The following is a 25,607-nucleotide window of genomic DNA, read 5'->3' as shown; positions in this document are numbered from 1 at the left end:
GCCCCCTTACAGACGCGCCACCGAACAGAAACACCGTGGTGCCTGTGGGTTTCGGACAGACTGGAGACGGGGCCAAAGCCGGAAGCTGCCCTCGCGCTGGGACGCACTTACGGGCTTGTCCTTGATGGTGGGGCTGGAGACGCACAGGTAGAGTTTTCCGTCTTCTTCGATGCAAGCGTCGATGAGGGCCTGGACAGAGCTCTCGTCTTGAAAGAGCAGGAATGCATAGCCTGATAAAAAGGGGGGGGAGGGTTATGTTCTCCTAATTAGTGTTATTTTTTGGTAATTCTTCAAGAGAAAGGAAACAAACTGAAACGAAGGAAAAGGAGTTAATATTTTTTAAAAAATCAAAACAACATTCCTACCTAAAGTCTGATAATACCCACATTAAGCTCAGTCTAATATCTTGACACATCTTTTAAAGTAAAGTTAACTTTGAATTGGAAGTATCTACTAGGTAGAAAGTTGAAAGATGCATCTGGGAAAACAGAAGTCTAACAATGGAAAACGCTACATCAAATGCAAACGTTTCTGAAAACGCTAACCGCCAAACGCTGCAAGGGAACTGCCAGTGTGCGCTGAACCCCAGGATTACCTTTGGGGGGAAAGTAGGACTTGCTCTCCGCCTTGTGCGGCCAATCCACAATCAACGGGCCAAAGCGACGAAAACTGGCTGTGATCTCGTCTAGGGAACAACAGAGCAAAGAGCAGATTTCAGTGATTTCGTGACCACGTTGGGGGAAGCAGTTAGAGAAACAACCGTTTCAAAGCTCCCGTGTACGAGAGCGGCATGAAGAAGGCCTGCACCCCTCCCCCTAGCCTCCCCGGCTGTCACTCTTGTGTGCATCTGCCGCTTCCCGTCCTCTTCTCTCCGGACCTCCGCACGGCTCAGCCGCCCACCTCTCTCCCCGCCGTCTATCGTCGTCTTCTGACACAACGCTCTCTCACCCGTAATGCAACTGTTGTCACCTGCTCAAAACAAGGTCACTTCCTTGTCTACTACCCTATGACTGCCCGCCCATGTCGGGAAGTCAGTGCTGATGCGATGCCCAGTTCACAGACTTGAGCCAGATTTCAGACTTTCCCAGCAGCGCCTCTCTGTTCCTTTCTGAGCCAGAACACGAGCTGTATCTAGATGCCACGTCCCTAGGACACCCGTACTCTTCACTTTGGAACAGCTCCTCGTTCTTTCCTGTCTGTTACATGCTTCACAACCTTTTTTTCTTTTAAAAAAGACTTCATTTATTTATTTATTTTTAGAGAGAGGGGGAGGGAGGGAGAAATAGAGGGAGAGGAGCAAGCAATGTGCCTCTCATGCGCCCCCAACTGGGGATCTGGCCCACAACCCAGGAATGTGCCCTGCCTGGGGATTGAACCAGCGACTCTTCGGTTCATAGGCTGGCACTCAGTCTACTGAGCCACACCAGCCAGGGCTGCATGCTTCACAGCCTTCAAGCACAAAGGCCCCTGAATCTGCAAGATGACTCGCAACCTCGCCTACCTCTCTGCTCACGACCAAGTTCCAGCTGCAAGTTCTGAGCAGGATTCCCCCCACAGTCACGCCATGTCACCCTGTCCTCACGGGGCATGTCAACCTCGATCACCCGGCCGAGCTGGTGTCTGCCCACTCGGTGTGGTGCTACCCACCAGTATCGCGTTCCCTCATCAGCCTGGGCGTGCGCTCCAGGCTCCCGCCTCTACCCGCTACCACAGTGCCATGCCAGTCCATACCTTTCTGGAACGGTCATGGAATCTGGCCAAGGTGGCACTCAGACTGAAATGCAGTTAGCACTCAGGTTTGTCCACACCAGGCCCCTGAGGCGCTTTCCCACCACAGTGGTGTTCACTCTTCCTCACTGAGCCCACCCACTGGTCTCAGCCGGCTCCCAGGGCCGCCCTCTCGCCCTCCATGAACCCGTCTCCCGGCCGTGATAAGGAGATGTGAAAGAGAACAGTGCAGTCAAAACTGATCCCTGGAGCCAGACAAGACCGCTGTTACCGTAACAGTGACCCGTGGCCGTGAGCTGCCTCCCGTGTGCCGCCTCTGGGCACCATGCTCGTGACACCTTTCTCCCCGTACCTTCATCGATGTCCGGAGGCAGTCCGCCCACAAACACCTTGCGAGAATATCGCTCTACTCTCTCTCCGTTCTGGTGAGTGAAGCAGTGAGGTGAGCCCAGGCCGCTGTGAAGAGGCTGATCCCCACGGCCGTCATCCAAGAATCCATCTTCCATCGGAAACAGCGAAGACTGACCTGGAACAGAGAGCAGGAGGGAAAGCTAACAGCAACGTTCCCGGCCCCTGGGCACGGCAAACAAGGACAGCAGCTGATTCAACAGACCTGTGGCTTTTCTTTTTCTCACTGAATAACAAATAGAATCACTTAGATAAGCTTTTGAATTCCCATCACCTTCAAGTCCCAACTGAGTCAGAGAGAAAGTTCACGGTTCAATAGAGGGCGGCCCCCCTCCCCCCTGGGACCGGGCAGCTCAGCGAGGGGTGGAAGCGCAGCAGCGGGAGAGAGCGCTCCTTTGAGAGCGGCTGGCAGCTGAGGCCCTGGCTTGGCAGGGCCCCCGGCCCCTGGCATCCTAGACGTGTGCACTGAGCATTAGATGTGACTGTCAGCTCTGGGTCACTAAGACTTCTTAAAACATCAGGTGACACAGCCCACACAATTTCCTCCAAGAATGTCCTTAAAGTGAACGTGTCCATTTTTAAATTGGGCGCTCCTTTTCGTTTGTCTTAACTAAAGGGCTACAACCGAAACCCAGCGAATGCCGCTAACTTCACTGTCTAGTCTTCTAGAATTTAAGATGTTTAGGCATGCTAAAGACATACTTTTTTTCCATTGAATAATAACCAGCTGCTACAAGTGCTACCTAATTCTAAAAACTAACCACTAAGTTTGATATCTGAAAATATCTAGAATGTGTTAAGTAGAAAAGACCAGAGATGCCAAGGTAAGTTATATTCTTCCCGTATTGACCGGACACCAAAATTCAAGCTTGTAAATCATACGCCAAACACTGCAGACTCTCAAGCACCGGTCACTTTTCAGGCGGTCAGTTTGCATCTGGGCAGTGCACAAGGGGGCTGCGCACAGACCCTACGGCAACGGCCCGACTGCGCCTCCTCCACCGAAACACCCCAGCGTCCTCTTGTTGCCACGCTTCTCTTCCTTCCAACTCTCACTACTCAACACAAGTAATAACGGTGTGGACACCTGTTACGAACTGTTCACATGAAACCACAGCTCCAAAGAGTTACTAATGAAGATTTTAAAATGACTGTAAAATTAGAGGCTATTTCCTGAATGACTTTCAAAGATCGCTTATATTTCAAAGCTGAGCCATTTAAAACGGTCTCACATACTTTAAAAGGCAAACTATTACAGATGTCAAAAATAAGGTTCATTCAGGCACCTCTGAGACATGATTTTTTTAAATTCTCTAAATTTCTAGAGCTTTCCCCCAATGTTTGCAATTTAGAGGATTAGCCACTTATTTAGCTAATCTCATTTTAAACCAAATGTATTATATGCTGACTTGGTTAAAAAAAAATCCAGGTATTCAGGTATAATTGAAACTCTAACATAATCAGGTATTTTGAGATGATCTGGACTGTATTTTCCTTTTTAAAGAATCTTAATTTTTTTCTCCTAAGAAATCCCTTTCAGAAAAAAAGGAAACAAATCTTTAGATATAAATAAGTTGAGCTTACAATATAATATAGGAAAATGATGTTGGTTCAAATCCAAATCCTGCCATTCTGACTTCCTAAAATTAGAATGTCTAGAATGTTAACTACAGTATGTCAAGTGCATATGAATCAAACCTCTGCTTCATCCCCCACCCAGCCCCTCCTCCCCCACGAGGGTTACGAACTGAGCAAACTTGGGTCCTCTCCAAATACAACTACACATTCAAAAGTTAGAAACAATAATGTTACCTCTCCTTCGCCCATATGTCCTTGCTGCATGTCAAATGAGAAAAACAAAACAACCTTTCAAACATTGTCAAAAGAATCAATTGTGATTTCATCTACCAGCTTTTGAAATTGAAAAAATTTCGCCATATATAATTTGTGTCAAAAACAAAGAATTTGGATAGTAAGAGGTCAATTTACTGCTTTCTTTTTTTAAGTTGTTTAAGGACATTTGTTTTAAAGGAAGCTTTTTGTTGTGACGGCCACTCAAGGTCCACACGGACATAAAGTAAAGGACGATTGTCATGTGACCTAAACCCACGACCACATTAACCTTATTTTCTGTCAGAATCCCCTCCTAGCGAGCTGTCAAGTAAATACCACAATATTCAATTCTTGGCTTTTTCACTCTTATAGGATAAATAGCCATTTTATACTACCTCTCAATTAATCCCTAGTAAAGGACAGCATAAAAGAAATCGTTAGGCAATTTGCAAACTTCCTTTTGCCCCAAGTTTCTTAGCCCCGATCAAATCCTCCACTATGCCCCAAACGTTGAAAAGTAAAAGCCCTGGTATTTTACCACCAAGCAGGTTGTAGCCAAGAAGGGAGGTATATAATAAGTATATTTATATAATTATATGTAGTTCCCTGAATACTTGGGAAATAACAGCATAAACCTGAAATGAGAAAACACCTCCCCTGAAACAAACCGTCACTTATTTTTCAGCCCAGCCTGTCCGCAGGCCTGGATCCCACACCCAGCGCGCACTTCCTGGACGCGCACCTTGCCAAGCGCTGCGGGCAGCTCAGCACCATGCCCTGGCCGACCGCGCGGCCCAGAAGTAAATGATGGTGACACAGCGCGCCTCTGCTGTGACAGTTGTGTGACAGGCACAAAGGGACAGAGCAGGAGGGGCCCAGTGTTGATTAAAGGGTCGGGGCAGGGGTGGCACTCGAGATGGACCCTGAAAGGAAAGCAGAGGCCGGGCATCGTGGGGGTGGCAGCGCTGCTGCAGACCGGCGCCGGCAGGGCCAGGGCAAGGCGCCCGGGCAGGAGCGCGGGGAACCGTGGGTCTGGGCCGGGGAGCGGTGTCACGGGGGCGCAGGGACTGCACAGCTCCGTGGTGGCCGAGTCACAGGTGCGACTCCGAGTGCCGTGAGCGCATTTTCCAGTGGTGAAATCGTGTCTTACACCCAAACACATTTTACCAACACTAGATAGCATGGGATTTCACCAAAAAGTGCACGTTAGGAAATGGATTCATACAAGATGAAATCTCCCTCAGCTGTTAGGTATTCCTTCCCTAAGTCTTAAGTTTTCAAAAAGGGGAAGGGATTCTTTTCCAGTTAATCTGACAGACACTAGAATGACAAAGACCCCACAAAAGCAGATGGCTGTTTAAAACCTTCTATCCATATAACTAAGTGCTCCAAGACATAAGATTTGAGGGAGTGAATGATTTGAAAATCCTGGTTCTGTCAACCTTAAGGAGTTGACTGGTGTTGCCTAGATTTCTAAGAAAACATGTTCAAAAGAGTGGGCTTTTATAAGCTACAAAATTAACATAAAAACCTCATAGCTTTCATTATTTCAAAAATAAATACAGTCTCAGGAATACAGGCTACAGATCAAAGGTGAATTCTAATACTCTCAAAGTCTTCAAATGTGTACTTTCAAACTTTGATTTTACATCACAAAATTAAGCTGGTTAATATAAAACATTCATGGTTAAATTCTGATATTAAATCCTGAAAATTATTGAGAAACATTTTCCCACATTAAGGGAATACAATGTTTATAATGATAAGAACTGCCCACTCAACTAGGGAAATTAATATAAATGAGTACCAGAAAAATAACAACAATGACACTCGAAAGCACAGCAAATGTTTGATTTTCAATTATAATGCTATTAACACTACACATGGTTTTCCACATAGATTTTAATATATGACACAGACACGGGGAAAGTACCCAATTCCCAAGTGTACAGTTCAAAACAAGTCCATAACGTGCACACACATGTGTGACCAGAACCCAGACTTGGTCGGAGCGGTCGGTGGTGCCACTGCACCCCGTGGAGGGAGGACACACGGAGCCCCTCCGCTCGCCCGTCCCCTGCTCCGCCCGGCACAGACACGTGACGATGGAATTTCTGTGACACACGTCCTCACCACTTCCCTGAGAATCTGTCTCGTCAGACAGATTTCCAGTCTCATGATTACCGAGTGTTGCAGACTTTTGATGTTTCTCAAGCATGCAGAAAAGTAGCAAGTAAAAAAAAAATGTAGGTTCAATACGTTTAAAGAAATGTGCATTTGGAAAACTTCTAGCTAAGTCAGCTGACATAAACCGCTCAGAATTTGCTTTTAATTACCAGAGTACCCTGTTAGAAGATTTCAAAAATGAATGTTATTATCGCATAAAAATATTCTAGTCCTCATCAGGGTTAAAATGAATACAATTTATATGTTTATTTACTTTTCTTTTTATTCCTCAGTTTTGTTTTATAAAGTCCTCAATAATTTAATGCTCAGTACTAACATGATTCCAGAGTGTTCTAAATGGGCTGGAAAATTATGGCTGTGAGTTTTTATAACTTCTGGATGCGTGTTGTTATTAGATCTATTAATAAATACTTTACTTCCAAAATGTCTTTACAGGATTGCTCACAAATGTCCTCCGGTCATCACTGAGCTCCCTCCTGTGAGTGCCCGCCCGCCATGCTCTGGGAGGCTGTGCTTACCAAGAAGGTACAGAGGACTTGGGCCTTTTTTCAACACACTGCACATACATTTCACTACGCACAAATATACGGTAATAAATATACACTATACACTTCATTATCAAAATGAAGAGATCTCTTAAAAAGTATTTTTTTCTCATTTGTTATAGTCAAAAAGAAACACAGCATCCGCCATAGTGATACACTTATAAGAAATACTTAGTATGTAGCCATTGAAAAAATATGGCACATATTCACGTGAGGTGCCTAGGTAGGTATTGCATGATTCATATTTTGTAAATTTGAAAATAAAGAAAATATGAACAGATGTAGGAATACGCAAAAATCTTTTTTTTTTCTAGAAGCAACCACAAGAATCTTGGGGAGAGAAACTGGGATGGGGAAAAAAAGAAGGATTTTACTTGTTTTATCTCTTTGTGCACTATTTGAATTTATTATTATTGTGTACACTGTATTGCTATATTTCATAATGAACCCTTTTTTGGCTTTCCACTTGGCGCTTTATCAGAAACAAATGACAGATTTGAGGAAGATGTCCTTCCCGACACAAGGGCATCTCATCAATTCCGTGGAGGGCCGGACCTCAGGCCACGAGGGGTGAAACCGTCCTCGGGGTCAGCAGGCAGGAAAGGCCGCCCCCAATCAGGCCGCGCCCTGCCTGTCCCTCTGCTGTCCCTGTGCGGAGGGGGCAGACGGCAAAGCTGTTTGGAAAACAAGGGCAAGGGCTCAGGCGAAAAGATGCCATCAAATGACTGAATTTTCAGTAGGACTAAAAAAAAAAAAATATATGTGGGAAATTAGTCAAATTAGCAAATCAGTTAAAAAGACATACATGCAAGGCTGGAAGCGAGGAGGAGAAGTTACTATGTTAACGAAAGAATGAAGATGGTAGAACCAAAACGCAATCAGCACGAAGACCCGGGTGTTGATTCAACAAAGATGCAAAGAATCATTTTAAATAATTTTATACATCAACTCCTAATTTACTAGACTCATTGCCACATTATTTTAGATTTATACTTAATAGCTCGAATTTCCTGTCACATTGACTAGCATTTATACTAGCTTGCTGGTACGACATTCACAGAATCTTGACAAGACATAATAAAGATGTGAGACTACTATTTGTAAAAAGCTATCTCAGAGGACAGAGAATATAACTCTGGGTTTTGCATGTCCCTACCCTATTGTCACTTATACAAACGGGGAGCTGATGAGAGAGGGAACAATACCGGATGCATATACGATGGTTGGTGAGACGCTCAGTAAACCAGAATGTTCTCCCCTCCTCAGAAGTAAACACACACACACACACACACACACACACACACACATTCTGGGGCTGGTCTTCAATAACTACCCTTGGCTTTTCATTACTACTGTAGGGCTAACAGCTGTAAAGCACCGTTAGAATTTACAATATGTTTGCATACTATCTTCTTCATTCCTTCTTGTAGCAACTAGAACCATATTATATATATTTTCAGTGACTACAATCTGCACTCTCTTTTCATAGATTTCTCCCCTCCACCCCAACCCTTCAGAGAACAATCTTCCTCCTTTGCTCCACGGAACCGTAAGGAAGAGCCGGGGCGCTGTACGCTAACCTTTCAAGGACGTCTTACCAGCCTCCTCTGAGACACGCGAATATGGCAGCTGACACTGCCAAGTGAAAGACACCCACGGAGGAAACACAGACGGGAGCCTGTTAAAGCCTAATACATTTCCTTGTTCTTCTGTGACTTTCTCTGCCACAAGGTTTTTATTTTTTTTTCCAAGGCTCCTCTCTGAGGCACAGAGTCCCAAGGGCCGAAGCGGCAGCATGGGGGTTCGGGGAGAAAGGACCATGCGCGCACACCCTCGCAGAGGGGCTGGCAGCTGCCTGCTCGTTTCCTAGGCAAAATAAGGCTTCGAGCTGGGAAAAGGAGAAATTAATATTTTAATCTATCTCCTTTCTGACTCAGCTAAAAACCTGGTTTGCTTTTGTAACCATAAGATGGGTATTCTAACTGTATTCCTATTACATCCAACTTAGGAAACCCTCTTCTGGTACGTGGGAACAGGCATGTGTTACGGGGTACATCTGTCCCCCTCCTGAAAATCCCTGTGCTGAAGCCCCGAGCCCCGCCCCCCAGAATGCGACTCTCTTTGGAGAGAGGGTCTGCACAAGGCGACTCAGGCTGACCCAGTGTGACCGGGGTCTTCATAAGAAGAGCCTAGGACACAGGCACGCACAGGGGAAAATCACGTGAACACACGGAGAACACGGCCACCTACGTGCCAAGGAAAGAGGCCTCAGAAGAAATCAACTCCAACTCCCAGGCTCCCGGGCTGAAAATAAGCTGTGTAGGCCACCCCGTCTGTGGCCCTTGTCATGGTGGCACTAGCAAACCAACCCTATGTCCCAAAAGGAGCTAGGCAGCTAGTTTTTAAAAACACACTTTGAATCCAAGGATCCCCCTCAAAAAAAGTATCTACGACCAAGAAGCCAGCACTAAGCGGAGTGACTCCCTAGAGCGTGCACTGCAGCATTCTCAGCACAGCTGTCAGTGCATCTGCTGGATTACACTGGCGAGGCCTTGAGAGGCGTGAGTGGTCCGCAAAGGCCACCGTATGGAGTGCAGGCTGTTGACCAAGGATGGAGAAAGACCCAGCAGCAGCAACTGGACCTGCGGGACGGGTGAGCCTGCTTTATCTCTGTGGAGGCGCGCTCCACAGCCTGCTTTACCTCCATGGAGGCATGCTCCGCATCGTTCCTGTATAAGCTGCCGGGGCTGGGAGACCGCTCTGAATCTCTTCTCTTTTGAGGTTGCTTCTTTCAAAATAACTTCTACAATAATGATCATAATTGAAATTCAAACGTTCATGCAAGGAAGAGGATAAACAGCTCTTCGACCATTTTATCCCAACAAAACAAGAAATGACTCCCAACTCAAAAGAGGCTGAAGAAAAAGCTCTGGAAGTCACAGTTCGAATAAAGCAGAGCGGCCACACTCAACCCCCTTCTGCAGGCTTCTGAAGCCCGGACAGAATACTGATGGTAGGCAGAGGGCTCCTTGTAGTTCCGTAAGGTCTTAAAATTGAGCAACAAATATAAAGCAACACTAGATGTTAGACCTTTATTTTCAGTTCTACACTGAAAATGAACTAAGATGTGAAGGGACTGCTTTTACAAGTGATATAGTAGGTTTTAGGTTATTTACCTTAATAATGGACCCAAAACAAGCATATTCAGCCATGGACAATTTTTATATATTCTTCTTAATCCATTGTATTGTGTTTTCTCTTTATAAATCGTTAGCACTAACATTCCCCCCCCCAAAAAAAAATGACACCCCATTTTAACTTCACCATGTGCCAGGTGCTATGCACATGCATTTAATCTCTGCCCCTCAGAGGCCTGTGAGACGGGCAGTGTCTGTGATCATCCGGTCTGCCTTCCTCGGGCACAACTACCGTATTACCCCAGATCTGCAATATGGGCACTCCCAAGCAGGAGCGAAAATGAGGACAGAGCTCCTAAGGAGCAATATGTGAAAGAGATCGATGTATCTAGAGCAGCAATCCGCCGTAGAAGATAAATGTGACCGAGGGCTGTGACGAGGCCTGAATCAAGATGACGAAGACATTGTCTCAACACCCCTCCACCCCAACCTGTGATAACCGCCCACTTTCTCACCGATCTTCTGTTGTAATCTGCTTTGCCCCCGAAGAACTATCAGCCTATCGGTCAGCTCCAGCACCCGGTCTGTCCCGAAGTTTCCTGCCCCATCATAAACGGACAGAGTGGCATCTGGGCCTACTTGGTTGGCTCGGAGGAGCTAACACTTGACCAAATCCGACAAAACCCAGTTCTGAAGCCCTTGCCACGAACACTGGACCCGAGACCACGGCAGTCACGACCTCACACGCGGAGGCCTTGCGTGAGCAGCCCGCACGCATCTCCGGTGCCGCTTCGCTCTGTCTCCCTGTCTCTCCGGTGAAGGGGAGTGAGCCTCGGCCAGCGGACCTCCGTAACAAACACGGTTTCCGTGAGTGCGGTAAAAACCCCCTCTCTAGAGCCTATGGACCAGGACAATTTCAAAGCATGAATATTTGGGGGAAAAGGTTACCTTTATTTTCTTCTTTGCCAAGTAGCGGTCATTAAAAATGATCTGTTCATAACAGAAAACATTTATGGGGGGAAAGAAGGAAAGACAATCTCATAATAGATTTTATTAAAAATTAAGCGATTTTAGCTTTAAGGAAAACCCAGCAGAGAATGTTTATTTTTCTCAGTTCAGCACAGATGGACCAGGGGCAACTGGTCCAATTCGGTGCCTTCTCGAGAAACCTGGGGCAAAGAAGGGCCGCCCACTCTGCCTGAGACCGCACGGCAGCACCTCGGCCCCTGGGTCCCCGAGGTTCCCGCCACGCAGACCCACTGCCGGGGCTGGCCCGCGGGCAGAGCTCCCGAGGCAGCCCTGACATGAGCCCCTCAGCCCGATGCCCCTGTTGCCGCTGGGTTTCCTTTTCAGCCCACACACGGTAACACTGAAATATTATATTGCGGCCTCATTTCTGGCAGAGCAGCCTGAAAAGACCCAAGTCTGGTGAACAAGCAAGGCTTTTATAAACCGGGGGACCTGATGCGCCGCAGCCACTCGCGTGGGTCCGGTCTCCTCTCTTCTCCCGGCGCGACAGCCCTGCACCCTGCCGAGCACTGATCCCAGACGCTGGCCAGGAAGAGGTCCGGCCAGAAAGATAATCTTTAGTGCCCTGTTCACAATGTATCATAGACAAGGAGTAGAAGTTGTTTTGTTTTGTTGGTTTGTTCTGCTTTGTTTTTGGAATAAGGAGAATACAGCTATTTAGGCAACACTTCTCAGAAGCGGTGAGACTGAAAATGAGTTTTTAGAAATGGAGGCAAAACGAACCCGCAAATTTGAAATCCACTCGCTAGTCAATGAGCAGGAAAGACGGGAACGAGACCTCTGCGGCCCCCCCAGTTACTTTAGCCTGCGGCGCTACCAGACAGACACTCGCGGGCTCCCCAGCCAGTGCCGCGCGGAACCGGGCCTCCTTCCCTCTGAGGCTCAGTCCACTTCGGCAGCGGCGCGTGAACACAGAACTGAACGGCGCGGGGGCAACGCTTAGGACGGGCCAATGAAACTGCATTCTCCTTGTTCTCATTAGAGAGCAAACAGTCAATGGCCTTGTCCTTTGCAGTGTCAGCCCCTGTGGTTTTCGGCTGCTTGTCCTGCTTTCAGATCTCTGATTACACTGGAACGTTTCGCCAGCTACGTGGACCCGGGTGATGTTGACATTTCAAAGGTCAGTCCACAGAAGCTGGTCAGATGGAGCCGTCCTCTCTGTGTCATTACCTAATTCTCGCTGTGACCAATTTCAAGACAGAACGGGTTGGCTCTCAAAGTTTAAAAAGTTCTTGCCACAATTTGAATGAAAAATCATTATTCATAAAATTCCTGACAGATGAATAGCAACTTTCAGTTGTCACTACGGTACAAACTGATGCCATTTCTCCACTGGTTGAGCCATAACTGCCGTGTTTGTTCACCTGCACTAGCTTGTTTCGGCCGTGAACTTGGCTAGGGTAAATCAATGATCACTTACCATTAATAAGCAGAGAGCTATCGGATCCTGGATAGGGATAGTTTAGACGACCTGAAGGTAAAAGAAGGCCGTTACTAAATTTTGTTTTTTCATGGATGCTTTAAGCGTATTCAATAGCAAAACTGAATTACTTGTTTTAATAGTAAGGTACTTAAAAAGCTGTATTATGGGATAAAACTTTGTTGTGCTAATAAACACAATGAGTCAGAGGACACATACGTCAATCGGCACGTTCACAAACACCCAAACAGGGAAAGTCGGGAAGCAGGGACGTAAAACAGCCCTCCGGTTTAACTAGCTGGCCGTTCTAATTTCCCACGCCCTCTCCGAAGTAATATTCTTCGTAGCATTGTGCTCCAATATCAATTCATAATAACAATCTTCACATTTTTGCCCCATAAATGTGAACAATTTTTCAAATGTCTAATTTTTTTGTTGCTTTTTAGAAGTAATATTTTTCTATGATTTAGAACAAAAGTGACACACTTATGCCTACAGAAACAGACGTGCTAATGGGTTTACAATGCACATTTTGGAGAATAAGTACAGCACGCAAATAAACACATATCGTTGCACTTACACACGACGGCAAATATCACAGCACACAGCACAATGCCAGGGCGCACGCAGCGAGCACGCGGAGAATGCTGGGCGAGTTTCCCTTGGGTTTGGAAGCGGTGCAAAAAACCTAGTTCTGAACCTAAAATGGGCGCCTAAATGACCATCAGAAAGTGTCTGTGAAGGCACTACAACTTTTGGAGGATGTGCCAACGTCTACATCGGTAACCACAGATGACGGGAGGGGGACGGCGCTGAAGGCGGTTTCCCTCCTTCTACGGAGTTACATTTCTGTTTGGGGAGAATCTTGCTTGTAAACTTGTAAGTTGAGGTACCTGGACCACGGCTCCTCACTGAATGCTGTTTGGTAACTTATAGCACAGAATTAGTGCTATAAATTATAAAAATCACCCTGGCAACATTTTTAAGTCTCCATATTCCACATGCCCATTTACACCCGCCCTCGGAGGAAGGTGGAGAACCCCCAACAAAGCCTTGCTCACCGAAGGGACCGACAGGAGGACGCGACTGTGGAGTAGCTCCCACAGCCCCACACTGTATGAGTCAGGAGCAGTGGGAGGATGTAAAGTCAGCTCAGAACTACAAACGCTCCACGGGAAACCGTCGTCTCAACCCCAACCCTACAGACCCACAGTAGGCTCTCCAAGGCCACAAGAAGGTGGGTAAGCAGAGTTCCCCCTGTGCCCTGAGGCTGGGCGGGGCAAGCCTTCGGAAGATGCCAGAAGATGCTGCCCGGTTCCACCAAGCACGACAGGAGCCGGGGCCGACTTGCGGGCCCCTCAATCCCACACATGGGGGCAACTCCAGAGAGGAACTTGAGGGTCCAACTAGCCTTGGGTCGCTCACAACCCCGCTTCTCTGAGACAGCCTCCACAGACGTGAACTCGAGCCATGAGCAGAGAACACTGTTCTTTACTGCCTGCGGCTTCAGTGAATCCATATCCCAAACTGGGAGTCTAACACAAAGCAAAACCTGAACTTAATAATTTTCCTACAATTTAAAATCAAGTACAGGGATTGTTTTTATTGTTATTACGTTGTTAATTGTTCTCTTTAAGCTTTCAGCTTGTTCCTATTAAGGAAATGGAAGTAGGGATGGCGATGAGGAAGGAGGAAATGCAAATTAACTTATTTCAACTTCTTCCTGAAAATCAGTTTCGTTATTCGCTGCTCACAGCGACAGCCCAGCACCCAGCTCCACTGCAGCCCCATCTGAACCGCTGGGACGACAAGCCGGATCGTCGGGCCCGCCACAGTGGGCTTTTTAAGGAGTGCGGACTTGACACGCTGGAACGAGGACAGGACCCTCCACTGTTCAAAACCCGGGAGGGGGCGAGCACGGTTCCTGCACCACCCAACTCGGAGCAGCAGCGACTTCCCAGCAACGGAACACAGCACACGGTCCCTAACTGCAAACCCTCCGGGAGCAAACTAACGGAGCCATCGCACATGCCACCCTTGTTTATCATGAAACATTTTTTAAAAAGCGGATGTGAGCCCATACAAAACCAAGTGTATGTCACTACATTAACTGAAGTGAAGAAGAAATGTGTTGCTGCATTTGTAAGAGGATGCTCACACATTCCAGCGGAAGTCACAGGTGGCTGCCGCATGTCCACTACGATGGCCTCTTCTGGGACCCAGGGAAGGATGCTAACGATGCGAACCTGCAGACAAAGGACCGAACGGGCTGGCCCAGTTTACGAGAGCAAGTTCTCCTTCACCAGAAGCTCCCGTTTTGGGTAACTTTTAAGGAGAAGAGGAGGAAAGTTTCAGCTGCGGGCACCAGAGCGCCCGCCCACCGACTTCTCGGAGTCCGCCTCCTCCTGGTGCGCCTCCCAAGGAGCGCCACGCCTCCCCCCGGGAGAGGTGACCTTTGATGTTGTTTCTGCTGTCAGACTCCTGAATACAGCCATTCTGGGCGCCGGTGGGCACAATGGGGCCCTGAAGGATCATTGGCAAGGCTCGAGGTCTGACTCTGAAAGGTGATACTTGTTTTTCATTTTTGACCTAGTCTTGTGAGTCTTCTCAGGTTGGACTCAATTGGGACGTCTGAGTAGCAAGTACATCTGTGACATTTTGTTAAATATCAGTAATGTTTTCTACTTCCATTTTAAAATATAAACGGTGACATTAAAAAAAAAAACACCTTTTTAAAAAAACTTTTTTAAAGCTTCCGTAACCTGCTGGCTCTATCCTTCCATAAATTCTTCCTGTAATCAAAGCATCTAGAGACATCCACTCGTGACATCTCTCATGGACCCCGCATGTCACCTGCCGTCTGGAGCCATCTTCCGAAAGCTCCCGCCGGAAGCGCTGTGGGGCCCTCGGGTCTCCCGCATGCCTCCCCTGTGCGCCCTGAGCTCTCCCGTCCGTCCTGCCCCGGTGGCCTCTCGGTTCCGTGGAGGCCGTCCACACGGGCACTTCTGCCCTTTCCGCTCCACGGCTGCGCTGTCAACAATCCCCTCCTTCATCTGCAGGGGACTTCTCAAGTCTTTTTTTGTTTCAGTTTCACCTTTTTCAGGGAGCCATTCCCAAAAGGGAAGCACCCCTTTTAGATCAACTCGCCCAGTTTCATTTCTAGCCGAGTTGCACCAGCAATCTCCTTAGGTGATGGTTCAGCTACTGCCTGCCGTTCTTAGCTCCCTTACATAAATAACCAACCCCATTTAGGGGCGGGAGGGTTTTTTGTTTGTTTGTTTGTTTTTAACTAGTACCTTGAGTCTCCTGTTTGGGCACCAGGAAGCACTCAGTGAGTTCATTCCACCGAACTTAGAACACCAGCACTTCACAAATGAATAAAGTGAAGTAAAACAAAAATAACTGACACATCTAAACCTAATTATAACCCGGTGTTTAGGGTTTTGTTTCATTGGGTTTTTGGTAACTCATCCTATCTATAAACATAACCCAGGTCTTGGCACGTTTCAAATTTAATTCCTCGAGGGAAAAGGAAGGTACTAGGATTTCCGGCAAGTGAACCCCTTTGGTAAAGGAAATTCAATCTTGGAACCCTCTTGGTATTGATTGTGTTACAAACATAGAGAAATATTGCCTCGTCAGCAGCCCCGAACTGAACGGACACGAGAATAGAAAAGCAGCAGTCTCGGGGGCCAGCAGCGGCATCTGGAGCCAGAGGCCTGGCCTGCATCACGCAGAAGGCACAGGCTATATTTGGCGACATGACTCAACCTAGCCAAATATAGGCAACCGATACAGTGCGACTCCGGGGAGCCGCACCACCAAATTCTACCGCCTTGAAAAGGCCCACACTGCAACCAGGCCCTTCTGTGCCAAGCATTTGTGAGCTGGGAGAGAACCAAAGTTTACCAACCGGGCTGGCGGAGAACTGCATGAGGAGGAGGTGCTCAGAGAACAGTGTGTACTACCGTGTGCTTTTAAGACCCTAAGTAAAGTAACCTGCTCAGTGAGGTGAAAGGAGGAAAAACTACAGGGAAATTCATATATTAGTGGTATATGTAAGTACTACTTTCAAAGTTAGATCAAATAAAAGTTATTTTCTAAAAAGTGACCCAGACACCATGGCTCCCGATGACTCAGCAGGGAACGGCCCGGTGCAGGCTGCTGCCCTTGCAAGCACACGGGGACCGAGAGTATCGGGTTCTCCACTGAGCTATTTGATCTCCGGCTGCGACCTTCTCTCTTTCAGAATCACGCCAGCACTGCTGGTGACGTGGTGCGGGCCAAGGAGGGACAATGGGGGACAAGTCTACCGGGCTGTCAAAATACAGACAGATAGCCATGCGGTCCTGGAAAGTGACAGAGGGACATTCTAAGTTCTTTTTCATTGATTTACACTGTAAGACCTCGGGTACTCCAAGGAAAAGGGAGAGGTCTTCAGCAGACAGCACTGCAAACTTCCAACAGGGGAAGGATAAGTACGGCCCGTTCCCCAGGGAGATCCAAGACTTGCGCACAGGACACATTCACGTAAACACACACACACACACACACACACACACGAGCGTTCGCTGTTGCCGTCTGACTAGCGGGGCTCCGACACCTTGCTCCTGCTCCTTGTTTGCAGTTCACGCTAAGTGTGTAGAGGCCATACCGCAGTCAGTAATTCTTTAAGGGGAGGCTCCACCTGCCTTCCCGCATCGGTTTTTTCCCACCACTTTCAGAGACCTGCAGCAAGGTGGCGCTGTGGGGACCTAGACGCACAGCAAGGCTCCAGAAATGAGTGCTAAAGGCAGGTTTTGCATACCACTTCAGGCCCGTACAAATGCAGAACACACATCAATATGAACTAACAAAGATGTATTTAAATGTGTTCTACACTGAATGATATAAAGATAACTATCTTTAATAATTTATTAAAGTTAAGTAATTTATTCTATTGACCTAAAAATAACTCTCCAATATAAATCTGGAATTTTATTCTCCCTCTGGACCCATATGTGATAAAACCAACTTCCAGGAAAGGTGTCTGCGTGCAACATGGTAAAGAGGGGCTGGCCGGGGCTCCCATCAATGAGAGAGCTCCCCCACCCCTGTTTAAATTAATAAGCACAGAGTTTAGGCTAAACAAAACCCTTCTCGGGGGCGGAACTGGCTCTCGGTTTACAAGCGAGGGCTTAGAGAAGAAACACTGAACCCCCTCGCCGGTCCCTGCGGGCTCACCTCTCCACACTGCCACTTCCCTTCCCGTGCTGAGCACTTCGGACCTTCAGAACTACCGTAGGCCCATCAACATTTGCTGTTTGCTTCTGAGTTCCTTCCTCTGCCTAGAAGGCCCTCCTCTCTCTCTGCCCCAATATCTCACCACTCGAGCCCCCACCCTTCTGCCCAGGCAACGTCTCTCTTAGGCCTCCCCCCCGTATGGTCAGCCTTCCCTACCGCAAACCCCCTGCTCTGGGTCAGATAAGCCATGTGCTCCAGAAAACACCCCTGACACTTACAACACTGCATTTGAATTACCCATTTCTAAGCTATCTCTTCCTCTAGGGCAAGATCTTTAAGGACAGATGTCCTTAGAGACCCTTGGGGTTTTACATCCCAGAGCTTGGAGCAAAGAGAGGCGCTCAAAGCAGCTGCTGAGTAAGCGGAGGCAGCGGAGCAGCAAGGGCAGCCCTGGGCTGCAGCACACGCAGCAAGCACGGCGGTGGGTTGGGCCAGCCCGGTCTTGTGACCTGGGTCACATTACTGAGCTTCTCTGAATCTCAGTACAACAGGGAAGTTCCCATTTATCTTTTAAGGCTGTTGGGAGAAATTCATGAGACAGTTTTTGCAGAATGCCCAGAAAACCCCCCTGAATAGGGTAGGTACTTAATACTAATTCCTTCCCCCTCCCCACCTGTAAGCCAGAGAGGAGCAACCATGTCCACGCACCAGGGACAGAGAAAGGAAGGGTTCCTTTCAGCGCCTAAGACCCACACCGGACCCTTGGAGAAGGGAGTGGCCATCTGGGGATTTTTCGGCTTCAGAGAAATGAGAAATTTGCTAGTGTTCTTGGTTACAAACAGGAATATAATTGTTCTCTGGAAGGCAAGGGAGGAAAAAAAAACTACCTCCTTGCTTTTGTAACAGCCAAACTGGCAAAGCAGTAGAAGTATTTTAGGAAATGAAAACTTTGAAAATTCAACTTAGGGTTTTTCCTTTTAATAAAACTCAAAAGGATCTTCCTTTTGTACCAAAAGCTCACAACACGGGGGGTAACAGTGGCAAAAGAAAAGAGCGCTTATCCGTAAGGCGAGCAGAGCCAGTGGGGCCCGTGTCCCGGGGCGGCGGGAGGCCTCCCGGAGAGGACAGGCCGTGTGGACTCCGACCGGGGCAGGTGCGAAGCCGCCAGACCTAAAAGCACCTCCGAATTTCAGGCAGGAGGGAACGTCTCCGGGGAGAGACCAGCAAAGAGCTGACCTAATTAAGGAATTCAAAAGATTTCCTACTGCCAGTAAGCCTAACAACAAGCCAGCCAGCAGGAAGGCTATTTTTATCGCTGCCAGAGGACTTCTGACTCTAGATGCTACATTTAGAGGACAGAGCAACAAGATAACTTGCCTTAAGAGGATGTTATGATACCAGTGATTAATGGCGACTCCTTTAGCTTTAAAAAGCTAGGCACGGTTTTTGCCCAAACGAAACCAGCCAAGGCCGGGTTTGTTTGTTTAAGGATACCGTAATGGGGGGGAAAAAGTGGAAACACAGGCCAACAGATAGTAGAAAAGCTTTAAGTAATATAGAAAAAAGCTAAGGTAGTAAATTAAAATTCTCCTGCCTTGCAAAGAGGTGGCTGATTGAAAGCACCCGTGCTGCAAGGGCCGTGCTTAACAGCACCAGCAAACGGCCACCCAGCACTGTGCTCCAAGGAGAAAACGGCTTTCAGAAGCGGCTCTCTGTGCTGACGTGAGCGGAAATGAAAGACGACCAAGACAAACTATGGCATCCCCGGGGACCACGGGCTAAGTTGTTTGCGAGTGACAGACCCTTAGAGAGAGAGGCCGCTCCGAGGCCTGGCGCCTGAAGCCCCGAAAGGCAGTCTGCAAAGTCGCTGGTTGGCCTTCTTCCTACACACCTATCTATGAGTAACTCAGACCGCTTATTTAATATAAATTCTGGTGCCTTTATGGAACCCTAGAGAAGAATGTGCTTGAATTGCGTACCTGATCTAATTTCTCCTTTAGTAATTTCTCAGAAGGCCCAGTTCCCATTTTCTGCCATTGATACTCAAGGCCTTCAGTCTTCTTCCTCTTACTAGCTTTCAAAACTAAATAATTAACACGCTGTTCAAAGACACCTAATTATTTGGAGGGTACGCCGCATGAGGTAGGAGTCTTTGTTTCCTATTCCCTGGCAGAGTGGGTGTTTGCTAGTGGGTGTTTGCTGGAGGAATGGCCTCCCTCGGCCCTAGACCTTGCCCAGATGCCCAGCTCGAAGGGAGCGGCGGTGGGTGGGGCGGGAGCGCGGCACGGCTGAGTCACTTAGGAGCTCACACTCCCATCTCCTGACGACCCGGTGAATCAGAATCAGGCTCAAGGGAAAGAACGTGCCAGCCCGGAAAAGTCTCCTCGGTGACGAGCCGGACCCCCACCCCCTGGTAAGGCACCCATCTGCAAGACATCAGCGGAGATCTGACCCTTCTACAGAAGACAGAGGTGAAACACCAGTACTAAATTCTGCGCCCAGTCTCCCGGGTAGGAATTAAGAGATTCAAAGCCTACTCTCTGTCTAAAGCACACGGACACAAAGGCTCCTCTGACCTGCCACCACCTGGGCCATGGCACGTGCACACGTGTGTGCGGATGGCGACTCAGGCGGAAGCTACAGATGGAAGACACTTCCACACGCCACGCGGCTTAAAGAAGGCGGGCTCCCCCTTCTGACGAGGGCCACCGTGTCACCCAACTTCAGGTGTACTCACCCCCTCCTGTCAGGGAGCGCCCCCTGCCCCTTGGCAGTGTGCCGGATGTCACCTGAAGAGCCCACACTCTCAGCCCGGCCTCAAAGGGCACAAAGATGGCTTCCAACGTCAGAGACAAAGTTCCAAAATGCTACGTGGCAGAGAGAATAATCTAGGACAGGGAGGTGACCTCCTCACGCCTCTCTGTCCTCCCCCTCACCATGTCCTCTGTTACATTCCTCTTTGTGTCCTGCTGCTTTCCGCCACGGGGACTACTCCCGCGGCAGGAGGCTGCCGCAGAACAAGGGGGGGTCTCTGGAGCAGGGGTGCATAGCTGCTGTGACCCGGAAGGCCCGTTTTGATCAACACGTCCCAGAGAGGCTCCCCGCCACGACAGCCACCACTCCAGCGAACACCACGGGTGGAACAGAACCACCGCCCTCGGTCACAAAAGGCTACTGTGAATCCATCAGCACCTTTAAACGTGTTTTCAACTCACTGCATCAGCATCCACGTGCTCTGGGAAGACCATCACACATACACAAAAGACACATCTAACGGGAGTGCCTGGTCCTAGGGGCTCACAGGCCCATCGGATAATTCCCAGGGCTGAACAGGCCTGCGGCCCACAAACCAAGAGCAGAAACATTGCCCGAGGTCAAGTTTAACAGCTGCTTCCTACACGCAATACACTTAGGCCTGTCTGGAAAAGGAAAGACACACAGTCTGGAAGCAAAGCCTCCACTCGGCCCACTAAATTTGATGTTTGGTCCGGTCCCTTCTACAGGCCACCTGCTGTTAAATACCGCCAAACCCAGGATCACAAAGTTCATACGCTGTTTTCAGTCATTAAACCTTTAAACTCTTCGATCCCTGTCACTGAGGACAGCACGCCAGAGAGACTGCACGCAGCTGCCGACGGTACTGTAGAGATCACGACGTCCAGCCCCTTCGCCTGCAGGTGAGGGCGCCGACGCCCAGGGAGGGGTGACCGGCCGAGGCCGCGTGACTGCAGATGGCAGAGTCAGCTTCGGACACAGTCCAAAGTGCCGCTTTTTTCATTCCTTGCCATTCGGGAAAGTCTGTTTGTCAACAAGCTAACAACTGGTAATCATGTACAATAAAGAGACCACATGACTGATTTGAATATCTCTGTGTAATGGACCATGCCAGACAGTCATGATGTGAAGTATTGTAGCCAGTCAAAATTAGATTTTTTTTAAGGTTCTTTATACTTCACTTAATCATGGCTGTTTTTCAGAATTAAGACTTCCACTTGATTGTTGGTCTCAAGAATTAAAAAAGGGTCCTCTAATTGGTGGATTCCTCCTCTCTCCCAGTGTATGGCACCTGGCACCTGCCCAGGTGGGCTCCAGAGAGACCACGGAACTGCTTTCCCTTCCGAGTTCCACTGGCGTTCCTCGCCGCCTGGTTACCAGGTCATCCCCAGCGGAAAACAAAGCCCCGCTTTCAGAACGGAGCGCGCTGGCGCGGGGCTGAGCTCCGGGTCGGCCAGTCAGACAACATAACAAAGCCGGGCAGCCTGGCCATCTCCCGGTGCAATTCAAAAAAGGAGCAACTCGTTTAAAACCAGTTAAAAATGTATTCCTTTTGCAAATATTTACTGCTAAACAACACCACATTCACTGAATTTTCTCTCTTGTCCCTCCTGTAACTTTGGTAGCGAGGCCAGTGGCCGCAGAAGGGGACACGGTGAGCAGAGACATTCACCAATCAGGCGTACACGGCCGAGAAGTGAACCAACTGCTACAACACTCAGGTGGACATTCCATGTGCACAGGGGAGAAATAATTTTGCACACCACTGTGTAGCTGTTCCGCCGTCCTTCCTGTTGCTAAATTGAAAGCAAAGAGAATCTTGGATACTTTTATGACAGCTGCGAACCAGGTGGCACCGCTCCCCTCCCTCACGGTCAACAAAGAACCGGTCCCAGGATCGCGGAGCGGGATCAAGGAAAGCCTTAGGACCTTCACGACAACACCCCGTTGTGTTACTCCAGAATCAGAAGGACCTCCACTGTGTAGCCGGGAGCAGATGGGACTGTTCTAGTAGCTGTCACCTCTGCACAGAATTTTACAACATGGAAGGGAGAACCAAAAATAGTAAGTGACATTACCAAAAGGTACGCGATCTACTATTATTAGTTTGGATGCAGAGCATGAACAAGACGGATTTCTACAAATGTCCTGCGCCTCTTTCACTTCTTTACCCTGCAGAGGTCCCCCGTATTTAACACTGGTGAGCTGTGGGCAGCGTGGGAAAACCGGACTGCGTCGGAGTTGCTCAGACTCCGCGTCTCAATGTTAAATAACATTGTTCCTGTCTGTCTACACGGTGACACCTGTACCCATCGGGCCAGACACGGCACCGAGTGTGAGATGTGACACATCTCAGAGAAGCACATAATGTGCTGCCTGACGGCTGTTAGTTTTCTAATTTGTTATTTCTAAGTGTTAACTGTCACGTGTAGTTCACTGCCCCGGATGTAAGGCAAAATTAAGTCACAGCAGCCATAAAATACGTTTGCCTTAATACAATGGTAAAAAAAAAAAAAGTTGATAACCTAAAAGAATGTTTTAAAGAAACATTTAGGATCTTCAAACCTTCCAGTGACATAAAATGTTTACGGTCACTCTCTCCCCTACGACCTTTACCCTCACCTCTCACCCAGGTACCATCAGAGTCGCGACAGTGTTTGAAGATGAGGACTCCATTATCACAGACTCAAGACTGGGTTCAATGTTCAGGATTAAGAAGATAAGGGGACTGCTTGGGTAATTATGGGCCTACCTCACTGATGACATAAGACAAATTCCCCCTTTGTGACAACTGCTTATAGGATTTTCAGAACAAATCACAACAAGGGCCATTAGCCCAGCCCCTCACGAATGTGCGGAGGGCAGGCGACCACTACAGCCCGCCTCCAGGGCACGGCCCGGAGACCGCCTGGGCGGCCGAGGACCTGCACGTCCGTGCGCACCGCGCTGGTCGCAGTGCAGAGGTCAGAGTGAAGACTTCGGCCCGACGGCGGGCGGGAGCATGTTGGTGTTTGTACCTTTTGGTGTCCACAAGCATCGTGTCTCGTTCTCCCAGACGTTTCCTTCCCCCGCCATCCCCTTAAAAAACAAAACAAACAAAACAACCAACACCAAGCCCCCAACCTGAAAAGTGCAGTTACGCTTTTCAAAACCCACGCGTCCGCAAACTCTGCCTGTCACGCAGTGCCGTGAGGACTTGTGTTCTGGCGCCCGATGACGGGCACCAGAAGGGCGACAGTGGTGCCCGATGCAGGACACACCGCGCACGGCAACACGAAGACAAACCAGCCCCTCTCCTCCCTCCTCTTCCTCACAAAGGGAGTTACCTCAACACAGAAGCCCAGGTCCCCTCCTAAGGCACAACTACTCCGGGCAGAAGAGAAAGGCTGCTCAGGGTTCTTCCACTTGGGCAGTCAGGAAAGGGAGAGCGCAGGAGGAGAGGAAACCATGTCTCTTCTGAACAGCCACACACAAAGTTCACTGTAGCCGAGTTTAAGTTACACTCTTTGCTATGTGCCTCACGCCATTACTCAGGAGGCTTCTAGAAGTAGGGCAATTTCCTGCTCCCCAGGGATCTCGGCAACTCCCCTGCTGTACTGCTTGGAATCACTTGGTATCCTCCAAATGCAGCAATAAAGAACCAGCGAGTGCTGGAAGGCTCCGGCAGGGCTACTCGCAGCTGCCTGGCTGACTCCGAATCTTCAAGACTCACAATCCATGGAGATCGTCCACTATGCCCGGAGACAGGTGACACCAAGTAATGGCAATTTACTAGGAAGGAGATACTTGATTATAAATCCAAGTGAAATTAGCTGGTTTGCATTATCCATTTCTTCTTTATGGCACTTCGTATCATACTCTATTAAATCTGCCTTAAAGGAAAAGGTCCATTGAACCCCCTGAAAAGGTGATGGGGACTGGGGTGCGCAGTGCGCAGCACGGTCACCCCGACCTAACACGAAATCAGTTAAATACTGTAAGAAATAATACCCACCACCCCCATGTGAAATACATCATTTTAATATTATAGCAACAAAACTTATTTTAGTGAGAGTTCATTTCCCTTTAGGAAACTTTATTTACTCTGGAATTCCAATTTATAACTGAATGGTGTGAGTCCTATTTTCAGCAACTCTCATGGCAGGTTTTTATCTCGGTCTCTATAGCATCAGCAGCGTGCGCTCTGTTCTGAAACATCTGCATCAGCGCGCAACATCTGTTCTTGCAAACAGAGGGCCACGTGACCGCAATTTGGAATACAGGAATATTAGGAGAATTGTGTATGGAAGGAAAATTTCAGGTTTCCCGGTTATTATCTATGGTATCCTTTTTAAGTAGCACCAACTTCCTTTCCCATTTTGGTAAAGACACAGAATGTAAATAACTATCCCAACAGTCACTTTCTTACAATGACATGAAGAAAAGTCTTATGTAAAATTAATGAAACAGACTGTGGACAAAACTTTCAACTGAGTCTGATTTTCTTCCTGAGAGATTATTATAAATTCTTTTGCTTAGCAACAGCGAAAAGAGGCACAGATGGAATTACCACTTACCCACTCATTTACGCATTTGTTTCAAGCCCACAGCAATGAAAAACGGGGAGGGGAAGGGCCCCCAGATTTAATGTGCAAATAAAGACAGGAAAAGATATCAAAAGTATTTTTAAATGCAAGGTCATAATACCTTCGGCAGTCAGGAATGAAATACATAGCATTTTTGAAGGAGATCCAGCTCTTAAATTCTTACTAAATAAACGCATGGAGCAAGTGAGGCAGTGACAGCCAACTGGGTAACAGACTCCCGCTGCTTACGCTACACAGGCCACTGGCTCCTCGGGTGCCCTGGGACGTGTAAAAAGATCGGCACTTCAAACAACCTGCATTTCTCAACGCCGTCCTTGCTGCTTACGTTCAGATTAAGAGTTTAAAAGGCCTGACACTCAGCAGGGTTGGGGTGGGTGTGCTGAGTTCCCCCTTCCAAAAACAGAAAGCAAGATATATTCTATAACAACACGAAGAGCATGAGACACCCATTTCGCCACACTCTGGGGGGAAATGAGATGATATTCGGACTCACAATTTGGTTACTATCCGAACAACCATAATGTTTAGACAATGTAGAGATTGCCTTTGTTCTCACAATCATTCTGCTGTCTCATTTGGCTTTCTGGTGAAATGAAGCAAATTGGATATGAAATTGTTTCCGTGTATAGGACATAAAACGCTCAACCACCATCACGAAGAGTGTGAGTTGTTCGCCTCCGTCTGACATCTGATCATTTTCAAGTGCTGTTTTTTGCCTCGTTATTCCAGTGCTGCC

General features: G+C 48.1%; 1 protein-coding gene and 1 long non-coding RNA gene across 5 annotated transcripts in view; one reads left to right on the top strand and one right to left on the bottom strand.

Moving 5' to 3' along the window:
• Positions 1–25,607, bottom strand: part of CPEB4 (cytoplasmic polyadenylation element binding protein 4) — a 56,895-nt gene that overhangs the window by 9,095 nt on the left and 22,193 nt on the right. Inside the window, exons 3-7 of one of the 4 annotated variants that reach the window (XM_028527412.2) lie at positions 12,288–12,338; positions 3,949–3,972; positions 2,081–2,254; positions 596–685; positions 112–230 (exon numbers count right to left, since the gene is read on the bottom strand). In XM_028527412.2, coding sequence (XP_028383213.1) covers positions 112–230; positions 596–685; positions 2,081–2,254; positions 3,949–3,972; positions 12,288–12,338 — 458 coding nt within the window. The remainder of the gene's footprint in view (positions 1–111; positions 231–595; positions 686–2,080; positions 2,255–3,948; positions 3,973–12,287; positions 12,339–25,607) is intronic. The other 3 variants (XM_028527413.2, XM_028527414.2, XM_028527415.2) reach the window with 3 other exon arrangements.
• LOC118497943 lies at positions 4,650–25,465 on the top strand. The gene is made up of 3 exons (XR_004900464.1): positions 4,650–4,662; positions 22,059–22,068; positions 24,461–25,465. It is a non-coding gene; the product is annotated as an uncharacterized LOC118497943 (long non-coding RNA).

Source organism: Phyllostomus discolor, chromosome 13 (assembly GCF_004126475.2).
Source record: "Phyllostomus discolor isolate MPI-MPIP mPhyDis1 chromosome 13, mPhyDis1.pri.v3, whole genome shotgun sequence".
Classification (NCBI taxonomy): Eukaryota; Metazoa; Chordata; class Mammalia; order Chiroptera; family Phyllostomidae; genus Phyllostomus; species Phyllostomus discolor.
The sequence above is the reverse complement of the archived record's forward strand: the minus strand, read 5'-3'. Positions and strand labels throughout refer to the sequence as shown.